The sequence below is a fragment of the Martes martes genome (genome assembly GCF_963455335.1).
Source record: "Martes martes genome assembly, chromosome: 18".
NCBI lineage: Eukaryota > Metazoa > Chordata > Mammalia > Carnivora > Mustelidae > Martes > Martes martes.
In genome coordinates this window covers 25,459,325-25,476,889 of record NC_137906.1, presented here as the reverse complement: position 1 = coordinate 25,476,889, position 17,565 = coordinate 25,459,325, and the positions used below count along the sequence as shown (strand labels likewise).

The following is a 17,565-nucleotide window of genomic DNA, read 5'->3' as shown; positions in this document are numbered from 1 at the left end:
TAGGTAGGAAGGGCTCTGTGTGTATTTGGTGATCTCTCTCCTTTCTGAGCTCACTTTTAATTGTTCAGGCCCCTGGGTTTCCACTTTAGGGGCTCATTACTCAGGATCCCCCACTCTGGGTCTAACACTCTGCTCTTATCTACAGTTTACTAATCCCTTTAATCTGATAACTCTTGTCCCATTTCCCCCAGTCAAACAGATCTAGATTGCAATTTCCTCTCTCACCACTTACTAGCCTTGTGGCAATTTACTTACTCTCTCTAAGCCTCAGTTTTCTTAAAATCTATGAAATCAGACAACGATAGTCCCTGTTTCAAAGGGCTATTGGGAGGATAAAATGAGGGAATCCACACAAAGTATATAACACAGAACCTAGTTCATTGTTGGTGTTCAATATGTTTGAGCTATTACTGTTACTGCTTTTTAATTCTCGAGTTTTTCCAATCTGTCCATCTAAGTGATCTGTAAATGAGAATTATGAATGTCTAGGAATGGTTGGGATTTTTAAAGTGCCCACATGTGAGAAGAGCATCATGACAGGGAAAGCACCAGGCCGAGGAGTTTCCTGGGATGGTTGTTTAAATGCGCCACTGACGAGGGTACTTTCTGTAGTGTCATCTCATGGTGAAAACCCAGCGTTACCAAAGGCAACTTGTCTATCCAATCTCCCCAGCCTTCCAAATGGGTCAAAGTTCTAGTTGGGCTAGGTCCATGGGGAGAGGCACCCTAGGAGCACCTTTAAGTGGGAGCACTTCTGCTGGGGCAAGGCAAGACCAGAAGTCTGCTCAGATGAACCCTCCCTTGCCCTCCTTTATACCCTTGGCTTAGGTGTTGCATTTCAAGACTTTCTGGGAAATTAAAAGCAGTTCCTTTTAACAGAAAACTTCAGAATCTCTCACGTATCAAGATCTCTGTATTCCCAGAGAGATCAAAAGGCTCCTAGCTCAGACTTCATTCTCTGAAAGGTAATGGGTGTGCTGTCAGGTTGGGTCCTTCCAGACACTCGGCCTCAGTCATGTGCATGGCTCCCAGAGAGGAATTCCAGGCCAAATCATAGAGAGAACTGCCTACGGAGAGCCAGTCTCATCTCCACCTCCACACAGAGCAATGCCTCAGTAGAGGGCATTTCAAGGCCATTGCTAGCCCTTGAACGTGGTGATTATTTTAGAAACACAGCGAGTTTTCTTTTTTCTGCTTAGTGTTCACACCGCACTTATCACCCTCACACTTGGTTGCTTATAAAAGTCCCAACTATTTTTAGGGAGAATATTTATTATTCTCATTTATAGACTCAAAGGGCTGAAAGAAGAGTGAAATGTTATTTCTGAACATAGCCTGTTGGACAGTGAGGCTCTACAGCAGAGTCAGCCCCAGCAGAAACCATCTGGCACTGTCAGGAGGCCCCCAGAAAAGGTGTGGCTCTCCCTTTTGTCTGTCCTAGGTCAAAGGACAAGCCAAGGTCCCTCCCACTGTAATTCAGTGCCCTTATCACCCTTTAGGACCCTGAGCAGCCGTTTGCTGAGGAAGGCAGATAAGGAAAGACTTTGTGGCCACTGGCTAGAGCATACTTAACCATCGGCAACAGGGTCCCCAAAGAAAAGGGTCAACCTGTTCATGTGAAGAGGCAGGCATTTCACCCCCTATTCTGCCTGTTTCCTTCTTCCTCCCATTACTGCCCCTTTAGCCTCAAGTAGAATCTCCCCTTCAGAAAGGAGAAGCTTGACCCAGTATAGGTTCCTGTCTTCCAAAGGGCTACCAGGACTAGGTATAGGTTGGATACAGATTGGGCTGGGTAGGGGGTGACAGGGACCTGTTGCCAGTGCCGCTCCTTCATTCCTGGATTGCAGGAGATGCTGAGGATAGGGATGTGCTGTTTGAATTTATCAATCTTGACTTTCACATTCTCGGCTAACCGCCTGGGTGCGGGCACGTCAGCTAGGGTCTTGGTCAATTTATATATCGTTCTCCACATATTCCCTATTTCCTCTGAGATCTCCTCAGCATTCAGCAAGAAGAGGGGTCCTGAAATAGAAAACATGGGATGAGGGAAAGGTCAGACCCACCAAGTGGAAGTTAGTCCTGTGTACTTTTAAGTCCCCCAAGTTAGAATGGTGCCTATGGTATGGATATTGGAACAGGCACAGGCTTTGGAGTTGGGTCTGGATCTGAAACCTCTCCTTAGCTGCTAAAACCCTAGGGGTGCTTTCCCGAACTTTTCTAAGCCTCAACAGTGTCACCTATGACACAGGGGTGATAATGGACACCCTGGCAGGTGATCGTGAACATTAAGTGAGCTAAGTGGCAAACACAATGCCTGGCACGTAATGCAAGTGCAGTTAGGGAATCGACTGTTAGCGGTGGTTACAGATGCTATTAAAGAAGCAGTAAAGATGCTCCACAAATCCTGTGAAATATTGACAAGCGGGGGGTGGGGGAGTTCTTTGAACAGCTCTGGCAATTTTTCTGTAAGCTTGAAATTATCTTAAGGTAATTTTTAAAAAACAACGACCCCTCATTTAAAAAAAGTACTCTAAAATATTCATTTCCTTCTCCTCCTTTTCTTCATAGGGATCTTCTAGCATGTGGGTTTCCATAGTCAGTCAAAATCTTTCCATGCTGCTGCTTTCCTCCCCTGGGGCATTTCAAATCGGCATTAACTCTTGCATCATGACGTTGCAAATTGATTCAGAAACACTTTTCTTTCATGGCTACCGAGACTAAATAAAGCCTTGTTAATTTCACATGCTTCATCAGCCTGACATTGTTGAGGTGAGTATTCAAAAATTAAAACTTTTTGAAAAGAAAAAAAGAAATGTATGTAGTGTCTGGGCAATATATAAAAATAATAATACATCATGTCCAATTTGGGTTTTTCATGGGAATGCAAGGCTGGCTTAATATTTGAAAAATCAAACAATGTAATAAACTATATTAACGATCTAAAAAAAGAAAATCATATGACAATATCAATTGATGTGGAAAAAGCATTTGACACACTTCAGTATCCATTGCTGATAAAAACCTCTAAACCAACTAAGGATAGAAAGGAGATGACTCAGCTTGATAAAGGGCATCTATGAAAAGCCTATATTAATTACCATTATACCTTTGTATACTGGAAATATGCACAGCTTTTTACACATCAATCATAACACAAACCAAACCGAAATAAAACAAATTCCTAATAGTTAATGGTGAAAGATGGGATACTTTTCCTGTAAGATCAGGAACAGGGCAAAGATCTTCACCCTCATAACTCCTAATCAACATCATACTTAAAGTCCTAGATGGTGCAATGAGGCAAGACAAAGAAATCGGAGGTATACAGATTAGAAAAGAAGAAATAAAATGTCTTAGTTTTCCGGATGTCTTGTTTATATAGATGATCCAAGAAATCTAAAGAATAGCAATAATGTGGCACCTGAGCCTCAGACTTTTGATTTCTGCTCAGGACATGACCTAGAGGTCATGGGATCGAGCCCCGTGTTGGGCTCTGCTCTCAGCAGGGAGTCTGCTTGAGGATTCTCTCTCCCTCTGCTCATCCCTGCTCTCACATGTGCGTGCTCTCTATCTCAAATAAATATTTTTAAAAAGCAAAGGACAGCAATAACAAAATCTTTGCAAGGGAACAAACACATTGTAACAGAAACGAGAAGACATCTGAAGGCTCCATTAGTAGACTGGACACAGCTGAGGAAAGAGTCTTCGAGCTTGAGGATATATTATCAGAAACTTCCAAAATTAAAGCAAAAATAAGATGGGGAAAAAATGGAACAGAATGACTAAGAACTATGGGATAACTACAAAATGTGCAACACACAAGTAATGGAAATATCGGAAGGAGAATAAAGAGAAAGAACCAAGAAAATATCTGGAGCAATGACTGAGAATTTCCTGCAAATTAATGTCAGATACCAAACCACAGACCCAGGATAAATGCCAAAAACCGTATCTCAACATACTATATTCAAACTGTAGGAAATCAAAGTTAAAGAAGAAAACTTGAAAAAAGCCAGAGGGAGGGGAAAAGCACCATAACTTAAGAGGAGCAAAGATAAGCCATTACATTCCCCTTCTCCTCAGAAACCACACAAAGAAGAAGAGAGCGGGGGCACCCGGGTGGTCTGCCTTCAGCTCAGGTCATGATCGCAGGGTCCTGGGATCCAGCCCCATGTTGGGCTCCCTGCTCCGTGGGAAGCCTGCTTCTCCCTCTCCCACTCCCCCTGCTCATGTTCCCTGTCCCACTCTCTTTCTGTCAAATAAATAAGTAAAATCTTAAAAAAAAAAAAAAAAGAGAGTGGAATGAAGTTAAAGTATTGGGAGAAAAAACACACCAACCTTAAGATTCTCTATCCTGAGAAATTATCCTTCTAAAGTGAAGGAGCAAGAAATACTTTCTCAGACAAACAAACTGAGGGAATTTGTTGCCAGGGGACCTACCATGCAAGAAATGTTAAAAGAAGTTCTTGAAAGAAGGAAAAGGATTTGTCAGAAACTCAGACTTAGGTAAGGAAAGGAACAGCATTAGAGATACTTTAATTTTTCTTATTCTTAGCTGATCTAACAGTAACAGTTTGTTCAAAATAATAATAGCAATTTGATGATTACAGTTTATATACAGATGAAATAAATACCAGAAATGACACAACAGATGGAAGGGAGGAATTAGGGATGCTTTACAATTACAAGACATTTTTGAAATAAAGTTATATATAAACCTTAAATAGAGTCCAGCAATCTACTCCTGGGCATTTACCCCAGAGGAATGAAAACTTAATGTCAACATGAAAACTCATGTATGAATGTTTACAGCAGCTGTATTCATGACAGCCTAAAACTGGAGACAACCCAAATATCCACCAATGGGGCAACGGGTAAAAAAAACTGGTGTATCCATATGATGGAATTACTATCCAGCATAAAAGGGAAGGACCGATGCTTATAACCAATAACTGGGATGGATTTCTAAGTAGTATGCTGTATGAAGCAAGCACTGTCAAAAAGTTATACACTGTATCATTCCATTTGTATAACAATCTCAAAAAGAGGAAACAACTGTAACAATGAAGAGCCCAACAATGCCAGGCATTCTGCTGGGGGTAGACTGTGACTACAAAGTGGGAAGTACAAGGAATTTTACTGAAGTGATGAAACTTCTGCTTTCTGATTGTGGTGAATCTATATATGTGTTAACATTTATAGAACTGTATGCCAAAAATGTCCTTTCTGCTGTGTATGAATTTAAAATTAAAAAATTAAATGCAAAACAATTTTTAATACAATATCACTTTCTAAAAAAAAAAAGACATGGTAAACTACAAAATATTTCCTTAACACCATAAAAATTTTGTATTTCAAACCAAAAAAAGCAGCATGTTTAAAGGTGACACTCTGCAAGAGCTCCCATTAAAATAAAGAATAAGACGAGGGTGTCCGTTAGTACCACTGTTTATTTTGGAAGTGCTAGTCAACACAGAACAGTGAATTAAAAAAGGGGTATACGAACAAATAAATAAGGTACAATAATATAATTGCATAGATATGGCTGATTACTTGGAAAAATTAAGAGTGCTAGTGAAGAGGGCACGTATTGCATGGAGTGCTGGGTGTGGTGCATAAGCAATGAATCTTGGAACACCAAAAAAATAAAATTAAATTAAAAAAAAGAATAATACAAAAAAAGGCATTAGTGAAAATGAAAATTTTTTAAAAGAAAAAGAAAATGAAAAAGAAAAAAGGAAAAGAAAATTTAAATATCAAATCAGCAAAAAATAAATAAACAAAAATAAATCGGCAAAAACAGTTTTCAAAGCTATTATTCCCAGGTTTGTTAAGGGTGTGAAGAATGCGTACTCTTAGGTACTGCTAGAAGGGCAATAAATTAAAACATAACTTTCCTAGAAGATAGTTAACAACAACAACAAAAACAGTTTTTAAAATCCTAATTAATTTTCATCCCATGATCTTTGATCTAGCCATTTCACTTTTCAGGAATTTACCCTAAGAAAATGATCATAATTGTACCCATTACACTGGTGACAATGATGTTCACCACAGTTGTGCTTATTGTAACACTGAAGTGGTGGAAAAAGACTTCAGGCTCAGCTTTACAGGTCTCAAGAGTTGGTCCTCTGCTCGTATACACTTTCCCCAGGAGACATCATTCATGGCTTTTAATTGTAATCTACACTCAGTTATTCCTTTCCCCCCAAACATATAAATTAACTTCAGGCCGATATACTCAGCTGCTAATTAATATTCCCATTCGGGTGTTTGCAGACACCTTGAACTTGGTATATTCAAGCTGATGGGTCTTTTTTCTCAACAAATTTGTCACTTTTCTTATTTAGTGATGGCAATATCCACCAAATTACCTGGGCCAATAATCTGAAAATCACCCTAGGTTCTTCCTTTTCCCTCCCTGACACCTGCCCCATATCAGATCAGTCATTAAGTCCTGTTGACTCTACCCCTCCCTCCCCCGGGCCCTGCTGCCTCCAACCTCCCCTTCTCTCTAGCCTCCGGGATCTAGAGAAAAAAGGAGTAGTTTACAGATAGATGTCTCTGGCACTCTGGCCCTTCTTGGAGCAGCACAATGAGGGAAATGCTATCTTATTGTCCCCCACCCCCCACCCCCTCTGCTCTACAATCCATGGTCCTGGGTGGCTTCCTCTTCTGTTATACCCTGGCAACAGGTCTGGCTCTTCAATCCCCACTTTCCATCATTATCACATCAGAAAAATTTGACTGTGTGGCTGCATTAAACCAGTCTATAAGAATATGATAAAAAAAAATCTAGCTTAAATCTGAAGTCTAAACCCTATTCTAGAACTGGCTGGGTTGGACCCATTGCCCCAGCAGCCACCATGTCCCAGTAGACCGAGCCCAAGCGTACCGTACCGTTCATCCACTCCTCTGACTTGATGCTAAACTCGTATGTCGTCAGCCACAGCTGCTCATAAGGCACTTTGTTGCTGATCAAGGCTTGCAGGAGAGGGAAGGTACTCTTCTCCTTTTCCAACAGTTCTTCCTCCTTATTGATCAACTGCAGGGCAAAGGGGATGCTGTTTATTGGGTGGGTGGTTTTCTGAACCCTAGAAGCCCCCATGGCAAAATCCTCAGTGCTTTGAAAACCAAGTTGAGGAAGATGTTCATTCATTTGGAGAGCGAGAGGAAAACAAGACATGGACTTAAGTCAGAAGGTCCCTCTGCTACCTCTGAGGGCTGTGATTGCTAAGATCTAGCAGGATGAAGCTCTAGGATAATTTTCTACTTGCTCCATCATCTTTGATCCTCCTCTGCCATATCCATATCCCCATTTTTGCAATTTTCATTTATGTACTTTAGCTGTTTACATGATGCTGCCCCTTCTTAGGTTGACTTGCCTCAAAGATAAGAACTTTCATGGTTAAAGAACTTATTCGTTGAGCTTCAGGGCAATTTCCTCAGCTTCTCCAAGCCTTAGTTCTCTTATTTTAAACAGGGATAAATGGGGACAATAACAGTACCTACTTCAAAGGTTTGTTAGGGGTATTTAGGGATATATCACACAAGAGGCCCTTTGTACATTGCTGAGCACATAATAAACACTCAGTGTATGTGAGCAATTATTCTATTGTCATTTCTTCTTTGTGTACCCAATGACTAACAAAAAAGTATAATGTAGGGTTGTAGGAAAACGTAGTTGAAAGCACCAATGAAAGAATCGGTCAATTCACCCATCGACACTATCCACCTGACAGGTGATGTTAGGAAAACACAAAATCAAGAAGCAGAACCAACAGGGCAGGACAGTCATAAGTCTCCAACCCCAGATCCCCAGACCCCAAACCTCAAATTCCATCAGAGCTTGATCTAGGTTCTTTGAAAGCTCGCTAAGCTTTTCAACATTGTTCTTCATTTCTTCTGTGCTCATCACTTCACGTTTCCTAAACCCATCCAGTTCTTTGTTGTAGCTTTCAAGTTTCACCTCAAATTCTGAGCACCTAAAAGCAAAGGACAGACCAATCACGTTTGGACTTTCCGCTTTTGATATTCAAAATATCAGCAATTGCTCACCCATATTCAAGCCTGAGGAGAATCCAATCTTCTGATCTTCTATATATCATAGAGACTAATATACATATTACTTAAAATCCTACTTCCCAGAGATGTCTGCTGTGACTCTATTGGTGATTAAACATTTCCACATATTTACCTATACGGGTAAATATATATGTTTGTGTATATATGAAATCTATATAATACTTATCCTATACAAAATGTATATCTGTACATGTTATTCAGTCATCCATTAGGTATTTATTATTAAGGGCTTGATACATTCCAAGTACTGGTCTAGGCATCAGGGATACATTTGTGATATACGTTGTTAAGCTCTCTATCCTAATGGAGCTTGTATTTTAGTGTGGGAGACCTAGATAAGAAACACATGGGTTAATGGACGGGTAGGTGGGTGGATAGATGAGTGGATAAATTTATACATAGATAAAGATAAAATGAGATATTCCTGATAAGTATAAAGGCTCTGAAGAAACTAAAACAGGGCAGAGGGCCTCATGGAAGGAAATAGAGGGCTACTTTAGCTAGAATGATCAGGGAAGAAATTTTGGCAACAAAGCAAGTCGCACAATTACTTCTCCCTTTTTCTAACACAGTAGAATATATTACATAGTGTTAATTTGTAATTGCTTAGCACACAATAGTTTCTGAAGTACTTTTAGGTCCATAATGTATACATATGTTTATATTTCATACAACAGTACAGTCATAAGTAAATAGTAGGCACTCAGGTTGAGTAAATGAGTTGTATTTGTGGGACTACCTGGATTCTAAGGGAGGATAATTTAGGGATTTAAAAATGGTAGATTGGTCAGAATTCTGGCATGAAATGGAATTCACTCCCATGTTCAAAGAGAGAGGCTTTAATGAAGGGACTACCTACACAGGTAAGATATGGGTAGCCTCAGAAGGAAGTTATCATGACCCCTAGGGCCAAGAGAACAGTGGGAACTGAAACCACGGAGAAGCAAGAATTGTCACCCAGAAGGGATGAAGCTCCTACCAGAGCGCCAGGGCCAAACAGGGAAGGAGAGGGGGAAAGGTGATCACTGTCCAAACTCCTGAGGGCTCTCCACTGGGGGAACCCTGCCCGGATCCAACAGTCAAGGGAGCCAGTGGCTGGGGTGTCAGTCAACCAGGCACTGTGTAGACAGAGGAGGAAGAGGTACAAGAAGGAATTGGGTGGGGTATGGCGGGGGACAGCAAGTGGAGAATAGTGTTGAAGCCAAAAATGAATGTGGGCTTGTAAAATAGGTCAAGTTTCTTAGAGAGGGAATGGGGTTGGTTTCACAGAAGATGAATGAATAAATGAATACTTCTCAGCCCTCCTCCCACGCCATTCTAGGATTAATGCAAAAATGATGGATGTGAGGTTTAAATGTTCACCAAAGAGAAGCTTGAGCCCAGGGCTCCGGGTTATTCTTGGAGTTCCTCCTGTGCTGAACGAATCCGCTGTGGAGAGCCTAGGAACAAGCTGGGCCATCAGTGAGAGTCACCCCTCCAAGAGGGGATGGCCAGTGCCCTTCTCCTCTCATCATAAGTGCCAGTACTCATTTCTCCCAGGGCCTCTCCTCACTCCTCTGAACTTCAACAGCACTTACTGCCTCTAAGCAGTCTTGCAGCACTGTTCCAAAAGTATGCTTGCAAGGTCGTGGTTTAGACATGAAGCATTTTTCTTCTCCCCAAAGCAGTTATTACCCAAAGGATGAAGGAAGTAGCCAGATTTTGAATGCCTACCATGTGCTGGGTACCACTCAGGCACCATCTCAGGTCATCTCATTTTGTCCTTCTGCACAATGATAACCCCTTACATAATGAGATGATTTGAGATGGGCTCTGTCATCCCATTTTCTGGACGAGGATACTGAAGCTCAAAAAGATGAAGAAAAACTTGCTCCTGCTCATCTAACCTACAAATCGGTTCCATGGTGGAGGCTCTTCATAAGGGAACATGGGGTAAATGGGAATGTTGTACTTTCTTAATTTTCCTGTGAATTTAAAACTGTTCCAAGAAATGAAGTCTATTAATTAAAAAATATCAGTAGCATCCATTTGGCCCAAAGTTCAGGGTAGAGAGAGAGAAGGCGGCTGCTGGAAGAAAAAAAGTTGTGTGCACGCAATTGTGTACACACACACACACACACACACACACACACACATTTTTGTTGTTATTACTGTTTTTTTCTGGATGGCAGACCTAGGCCATATTCTGAAGGCGGTGAATAAAGAGTTTTCTCCTTCAGCCCAAACTCCAATTCTGTGTAGAAATCCTGCTTTTATCCATCCTGGCTTTTTTTTTTTTTTTTTTAAAGATTTTATTTATTTGACAGATCACAAGTAGAGAGGCAGGCAGAGAGAAAGGGAGAGGCAGGCTCCCCACCGAGCAGAGAGCCTGATGTGGGGCTTGATCCCAGCCCCCTGGGATCATGACCTGAGCCGAAGGCAGAGGTCTCAACCCACTGAGCCACCCAGGCGCCCCTATCCATCCTGGCTTTTATCTACTCTTTTCCTTTCTTGTGAGTATTTGCTGGGATTATAGGACCTATAATCCAGCTGGGTGGGTCGGGGGGGTGGAGGGAGTGTCTCATGTGTGAAAGGGACAGTAATGGGAGTGACTCCACAGTCATAAACCAAGTGTCACAAACTGGGACGGCCATGCGTGCATGTGTGTCTTCCCCATCCACATGGCACTTGGCTCTCTTCACTTGAACACTGTTTGATTTTTCAGCAGGTCTGTATTTTCTCTGCCACTGGACTGAAATCTTTATTTAGCAGCCAAACACACTTACATGTCCAGAACACAGCACAGCACAGAGTAAAAATCCATAATAAATACTGGTTGTATCGACAAATAATGGATGAATAAATGACACGGCCACATGAGCACTGAACAAAACCAGCTGCCAAACGGGCCATTTCTCAGCCTCCTACCACGCCTCCATTATCCGCATCTTGCTGTCTCCCAGATCTGCGGTCTGCAGTGTAAGGCTGACGATTTTGCTATTATTATTGCGAGGCCATTATTCTGGGCCACTATTTTTGTCTTTTTCTCCCTGCACCGCCAAATTCCGATTGTTCAAGGCAGGGAGGGAAGGCGCTGGCAGGGTCACTATAGTGAAGCAGGCTTAAAGAGAACATCTCTCAGTGGGAAACAAAAGGAAATTCCCTCTCCCACCAGTTGTCTTCAACCTTCACCCACGCCTTGCGGTGGGGGCTCTGAGCAGAACCAGGAACCTGCAGCGTGTTGTCAAGCTGGGTATCGTTTCTGAAACAACCTCACACCCTCTCTGTACCTTTTAATGAGGTCCATCTCGGCCTGATCCCTCTTGTTAAGGAGCAAGTTTCGGCTGTTTTCAAAGATCTCTTCAATCTGGTCTGGCCAGAGGAACAGAGTGCTGTTCAATTTGATATCCTCTTCTGCAAAACACAGACAGTCTGCTCCAGGACACTGCTCACCATAGGTCAGCATACGGGGAATTAATTCGGCAGAACGAGAGGTTAACGGAAGTGGGTGAGGGGGTGGCAATGAAATATGGGGCCATTATGGATTAATGATAGCCAACGTTTACTGAGCACTTCCCAAGTGCCAGGCTAGAAGGGCAAGAGCATTAGCATCCTTGTTTTTACAGATGGGAAAACAAAATTGAGCCAGGTAGTCAAGCCAAGTAGTCACCGCTAGAAGGCAGCAGAGACAATTTCAGACCCAGCCTAACCAAGGCCGAATGTTCTAACCACTATACTCACTGCTTTCCCGGGCTGGGTCTGAGCAGGGTAGCCTTGGGCTCAAGTCCCGGTTCTCTCCTTTAAAAAACTGTCACCTCTTCTGAGTCCCAGTCTCCCTTTCGGTTAAGTGTCAGTAATAAAATCAGTGCCAGATGCCCCACCCATCCTAAGGCTCTGGTCAGCTGAAATGTCCTAGGTTCCCTCTGTACCCTTGCGAACTTGGGAAGCAGAGGTCCAGTGTGTGTTCACAAGGTCAAGGGCACAGCTCATGAATGTGCATTTTAGGGCACTGTTTTCCACTCCCAGTCCCTATCTCTCCCTCCCATCACCCTTGCCCCCAAACACCATGAACACCAGGTAATTCACAGATATTTTGAGATGGAAGAAGGATCTGAAAACTTGGCTTGTGGATAGTGTCTTAGTTTTTCCTTCAGAACCTGATCCCTACAAAACTCTACCAGTAAGCCTTTCAGGGCTCTGGCCATTTTTTTCCTTTTAAGATATGCAGGAGCATGACAGGAAGTGCCCTGGCTTCTCCTCAAAGGCAGGACTGTATTAAGATTATAGATGAATGAAATCTATCCATTTATAAAAGGACTCTGTATTTGGAAGAGACTCTTTTCAGAAACACCAGCCACAAGATATCAAGAGAGGCATCTAAGAACTCATCAAATCCCTAGATACTTCTTCTTGTGGTCTAACAATAAGATCCCCTTGGTTTGATTAGAATTCCTGTGGATAAGAGCATGGAATTAGTGCCTCTAACATTCCGGGGATGCATGAAAAGCAGCTCTCCCAATATTGACATTTAAGTGGTAGGACTGCTAACTCCCCTTCCTAACTCCTTATCTCAAAAAATATAGGTATACTTATACGTTCACATATAAATCTTTAGGGTGTTGGACTTACGGGGCAAGTCTGCATAGTCCATCAGAAACTCCAACCGTTCGACTGCATCTCTAAGTTGCCTCCTGAGTTTGAACACGGTGACATCACTGGATTTCTTTAAGAATTCAATGAGGGATACCAGCTCTTCCGTGTTGGCAGGAATCTCACTGACTTTGTCTGCGATGGTGTTGTACTGATTACAAATGCTACAGAGAGAGAAACAGCTACTATCACCATTATCCTCTAAAATCACTTTCTTATAAGATCCATTATGCTAAACAGGCATGATTCTTATTTGGAGACTAGAAAAATGGTTTCCAACTTTTCTCTACTTGCAAATCTGTGATGGGTAATATTCACACGCATGCTACTCTTCAAGCAAAAACAAAACAAAACAAAACAAAAACAGTAATAAAAGAAATAATATCTCATGGGTTTACTATGTGCCACGCCCCATTCTAATCACTGGATATAGATAAGCTCATGTAATCTTCACATTAGTTCTAAGGTGTAGGGACTATCAACCAACATTTTAGGATGGAAGAAAGTGAGGCTGAGTCACTTTATCCAAAGCAACATGGTGTGGAGAGTCAGAGACAAGATGTGAACTTGGTTCAATCGATTCCAAAGTTTGTTCTCTTAACAAATGTACCGTGGGTAGAACCTAGATTTAGACCACAACAATATGAACAGCACCACCACCACCAATAGTGACTCCTTGACTTTGATGCTGAAGTAGAGCACTAAGTTAATTGGTAATCACTACTCTTCAAAGTACGTCGGCAAACTTACCCTCGTGTGCTGGAGGTAGTTCCTGGATGGCAAAGAGAAACTGACATTTAGCCACCGGGACCACTAAATCGAACTGCCCACTTCCCAAACAGGAGACAATGAGAAAAGGATGCTACTCTAAGTATAACTCAAACGTGCTCTAATTTATGCAAAAACCAATGAGGAGGGATGCCTGGGGGGCTCAGTTGGTTAAGTGTCTGCCTTTAGCTTGGGTCATGATCCCAGGGTCCCTGCCGAGCAGGGAATCTGCTTTCCCTCCCCTTCTGTAGCTCCCCCTGTTTATGCTCTCTCTCTCTCCCACACTCTCTCAAATAAGTAAATAAAATCTTAAAAAACGATGAACATTAAAAACATTTTTAATGTTCCTAATTAAAATTATAATTTTAATGTTCCTAATTAAAATTAAAATTAAAAACATTTTTAATGTTCCTAATTAAAATTATAATTAGGAACAAATGATCTGCAACACATCCATTCCTAACAGAGTGGCCCTCAAGAAATGTTAGTGATAGCTACCACAGTTTTTGTTATTAGTCAATGATCGTTACATGTTGATATTCATACATTATAGATTAAAAAAATATCAAAAACTAATGACATACTGTATGGTGACTAATAAAACATAATTTAAAAAAACCTACTTCTCTCAGTATTTTCAATCCTCAATATTCCTTCCTTTTTTTTTTTTTTAAAGACTTTATTTACTTATTTGACAGACAGAGATCACAAGTAGGCAGAGAGTCCAATGCGGGGCTCGATCCCAGGACCCTGGGATCCTGACCTGAGCCGAAGGCAGAGGCTTTAACCCACTGAGCCACTCAGGTGCCCCTATTTTTTTTTTAAATTTAATTATAAATGACACTCTATATTCCTTCTTAATGTAAGGAGACGCCCCCCTAGTGAAGCTAACTGTATGTATCGAACTGAAGAAAAAAATAATTAAACCATCTTTGCAGATGCTGCCAGGATTTTAGAGACGAATTTTTATACAATTTAGAAACTTTCTGCAGAGAAACATTATCTACTGCTCTACTACATGGTATTCTCCACTTCGGACCTAGAAGACATGTCCAGGCTCCTTTGCATTTTTAACTGGATATCTTACTTGTCACCTTGGGCTGCCATAAGAAAATACCACAGACTGGGTGGCCTAAACAACAGAAAATTATTTTCTCACAGTTCTGGAGGCGGGGAAGTCAACGTACTGACTGATTTGGTTCCCGGTGAGGGCTTTCTTCCCTCCTTGCAGACAGCTGCCTTCTCACTGTGACCTCATGTGGTGGACGGGGAAACAGCTCTGGTGTCTCTTCTTCTTATTAGAGCACTAGCCCTATTAGATTAGGGACCCATCCTTGTGACCTCATTTAACCTCATCCTCTCCTCATAGGCCTTGGCTTCAAATGTAGTCACGCACTGGGCACTAGTGTTTTGCTGTAGACCGAATGCATGTGCACCCCCAGATTTTTAATGTTAAAACCTAATCCTCAATGTAATGGTGTTTGGAGGTGGCCTCCGGGAGGTAAGTAGCTCATGAGAGCTTCCCCTCAGAAAGGGGTTTAGAGCTTTTATAAGAGAGACCCCTCACTCATTTTTCCATGTGAGGACACAGTAAGAAGAGGACCATGTACACAGAACCAGGAAGCAGGCTCTCAATAGATGCCAAATCTGTCGGAGACTTTATCTTGGACTTCACAGCCTCCAGAACTGAGAGACATGAATGAATGAATGAATGTTTTGTTGAGAGAATGAATTTCTGTTGTTTAGAAGCCATTCAGCCTATGGTAGTCTGTTGTAGTATCCCAAACAGACTAAGACAGAATTCAACACATGAATTTGGAGGAGGGGACGGTTCGGTCCATTGCAGGTATGGTCACGTGATTGAGTTGCAGTCAGTACAAAATGGGAAGCAGGGATGAGTATCACTTTTAGGGGCAGCAAAAAACTGTCCTTGCATATCCCTTCACGCTCTTTCCTCCTTCCAACTGTCTAGCATGTCAGCACTTAGAATGACCCTGAAAGCTACATGGTAAAGATGTAAAGTCACCATCTGCTTGAATTTCTGGGGGTACCATAGTAGGTCACCCCCACCAATGTGGAGCTACCCTGAGAAGAAAAAACTTCTATAGTGTTCAGTCATGACATCTTCAATCTATTTGTTATATCATCTAGCCTAGCCTAATACAGGTAGGTCCTCTCAGTCTGACAGACTCTTACCTGACGAGAATCCATCCTTCCTCCCTTTTGTATGAGAATTCAGAGGATAAATATTATGTGGCTACTAGTTATCAGCTTCTTGCAAAGGCCCAGAAGGGTGGTAGAAAACCACTACCTATTAAACTCTCCAAAAAGTCCTTGGTATGGGTCATTGATATCAGGCATCTGACCAACACAACACCTTACCAATATCCAGGGATAAGGTGAGGACAGAAAACATTGCTTTCTACATAGACAGATGATGTTATTTAAAATCTAAAAGGCCACAGGTCCCACAAGCTCAGGGCTATTCTCTGGTGTAGGAGATAACATAAGGGAGACCAATTAATCCTGCATCAAGCCGTGGTCTGTCTCTATCTGTTGTCATTATTTGGGTAAGAGCTCTCACACTGAAGGAAACCAGCAGCTGGACCACAGGGATAACTTTATTTATGTCTATGCAGGTCCTTGAATTTTTCATCAGTATTTCAGGTCTCTGCTTTAGCAGCTTTAAACCGACGTACCTGCAGTGGGTATGAATGGCATGCCCGCTTTCCTACCAGTGCACTCCCAAGTGCCCTCCCTGCCTTTATGTGCAGAGCACCCCCATTCTAGGGTGCACCTAGTCACTGGCAACAGAAAGGCTCCCCACTCCCAGCAATGGCAGGACAATGAAGTGGAAAAGGACAGGGTTTGGGATGAGAAGACTCAAATTCAAACCCACTTACTTGGGCAAGTAAGATTTTCTTCCTGGGCCTCATTTTCTCCTCCATTCAGTAAGGGATCTTACTTGTATCTGTCTTACCTACTCTTGGGGTTGTTCAGTGGGATCTTAATTGTATCTGTCTTACCTACTCAGTGAGTCAGAGTCACTATTTTTAAGGCAGAGAGAAAGAATCTTAGCCACCACCTTGGGGTTTCTGGATCCTTAGAAATCCTTGGGTTCACAAGGAGACTTTTATTTTCCCTTACATCTAAAAGGCCTAATTACACACTTATTTTGATGAGGATGGATACACTGACTGGCCAAAGTACCATGTTGCTTTGATATAACATGAAAAAATGGACTACTGCTTACAAAATAAATTTTCTCTGATGCTCAAACTTCCCAAAGAAAGCATCCTACTAGTTTGAAGTATTTCTATTGTCCTGGTCCCAAACCTTATTTCTATAGGCAAAGACACTGAAGATCCAGTGGGTAAAGCCACAGGACACACAACTAACATACAGAAGGTCTTAGATTCAAAACCAAATCTTCTGGCTCCTAAACCAGGAACCTTAACATTTCATCACTCTGTGAGAAAGCTGAGTGTCGGGAGTGCGGTGGTTGACAGCAAGGACTCTGGGGTCAAAAGAAACTAGGTGAAGCCCTGTATGTGCTACTTGCTAACCTCTGGGGAGTCTCAGTTCCTTCATCAACATAATGGACAGACCAGTGGACAACCTTTTAGGGTTGTTCTAAAGACTTGACTAGATCTATACTGTTCAGAATGCTTATACAGTGCCCGAACTATAACATGTGCCGGAAAAATGGTAGCTTACTCTTATCCAAAATTTGCTCATGAGTTCCTGAAATGTATTTTGTAAACTTAAGGTGCTACAAAATGTTAAAATTCTCTCTCTCTCTCTCTCCATATATATGTGTGTGTGTGTGTGTGTATATAGATATTACATATCTACATATATATATGTGTGTGTATATACATATATATGTGTGTGTATATACATCTACATGTATATACACACACACATATATATGTAGATATGTAATATATATACACATATATATGTGTGTGTGTATATATATCTACATATATATACATATATATGTGTATATATATACACAGACAGACACACACATATATATGTATATATACACACATATATATGTAGATATGTAATTTCTTA

The 17,565-nt window shown here is 41.6% G+C and overlaps 1 protein-coding gene across 1 annotated transcript in view; it reads right to left on the bottom strand.

Moving 5' to 3' along the window:
• The window catches only part of DNAH3 (dynein axonemal heavy chain 3), a 116,444-nt gene that overhangs the window by 70,911 nt on the left and 27,968 nt on the right, over nucleotides 1-17,565 (bottom strand). The window contains exons 14-18 of the mRNA XM_080830446.1: nucleotides 12,694-12,878; nucleotides 11,355-11,478; nucleotides 7,832-7,985; nucleotides 6,901-7,045; nucleotides 1,811-2,022 (exon numbers count right to left, since the gene is read on the bottom strand). Of these exons, the coding sequence (XP_080686572.1) occupies nucleotides 1,811-2,022; nucleotides 6,901-7,045; nucleotides 7,832-7,985; nucleotides 11,355-11,478; nucleotides 12,694-12,878 (820 nt within the window). The remainder of the gene's footprint in view (nucleotides 1-1,810; nucleotides 2,023-6,900; nucleotides 7,046-7,831; nucleotides 7,986-11,354; nucleotides 11,479-12,693; nucleotides 12,879-17,565) is intronic.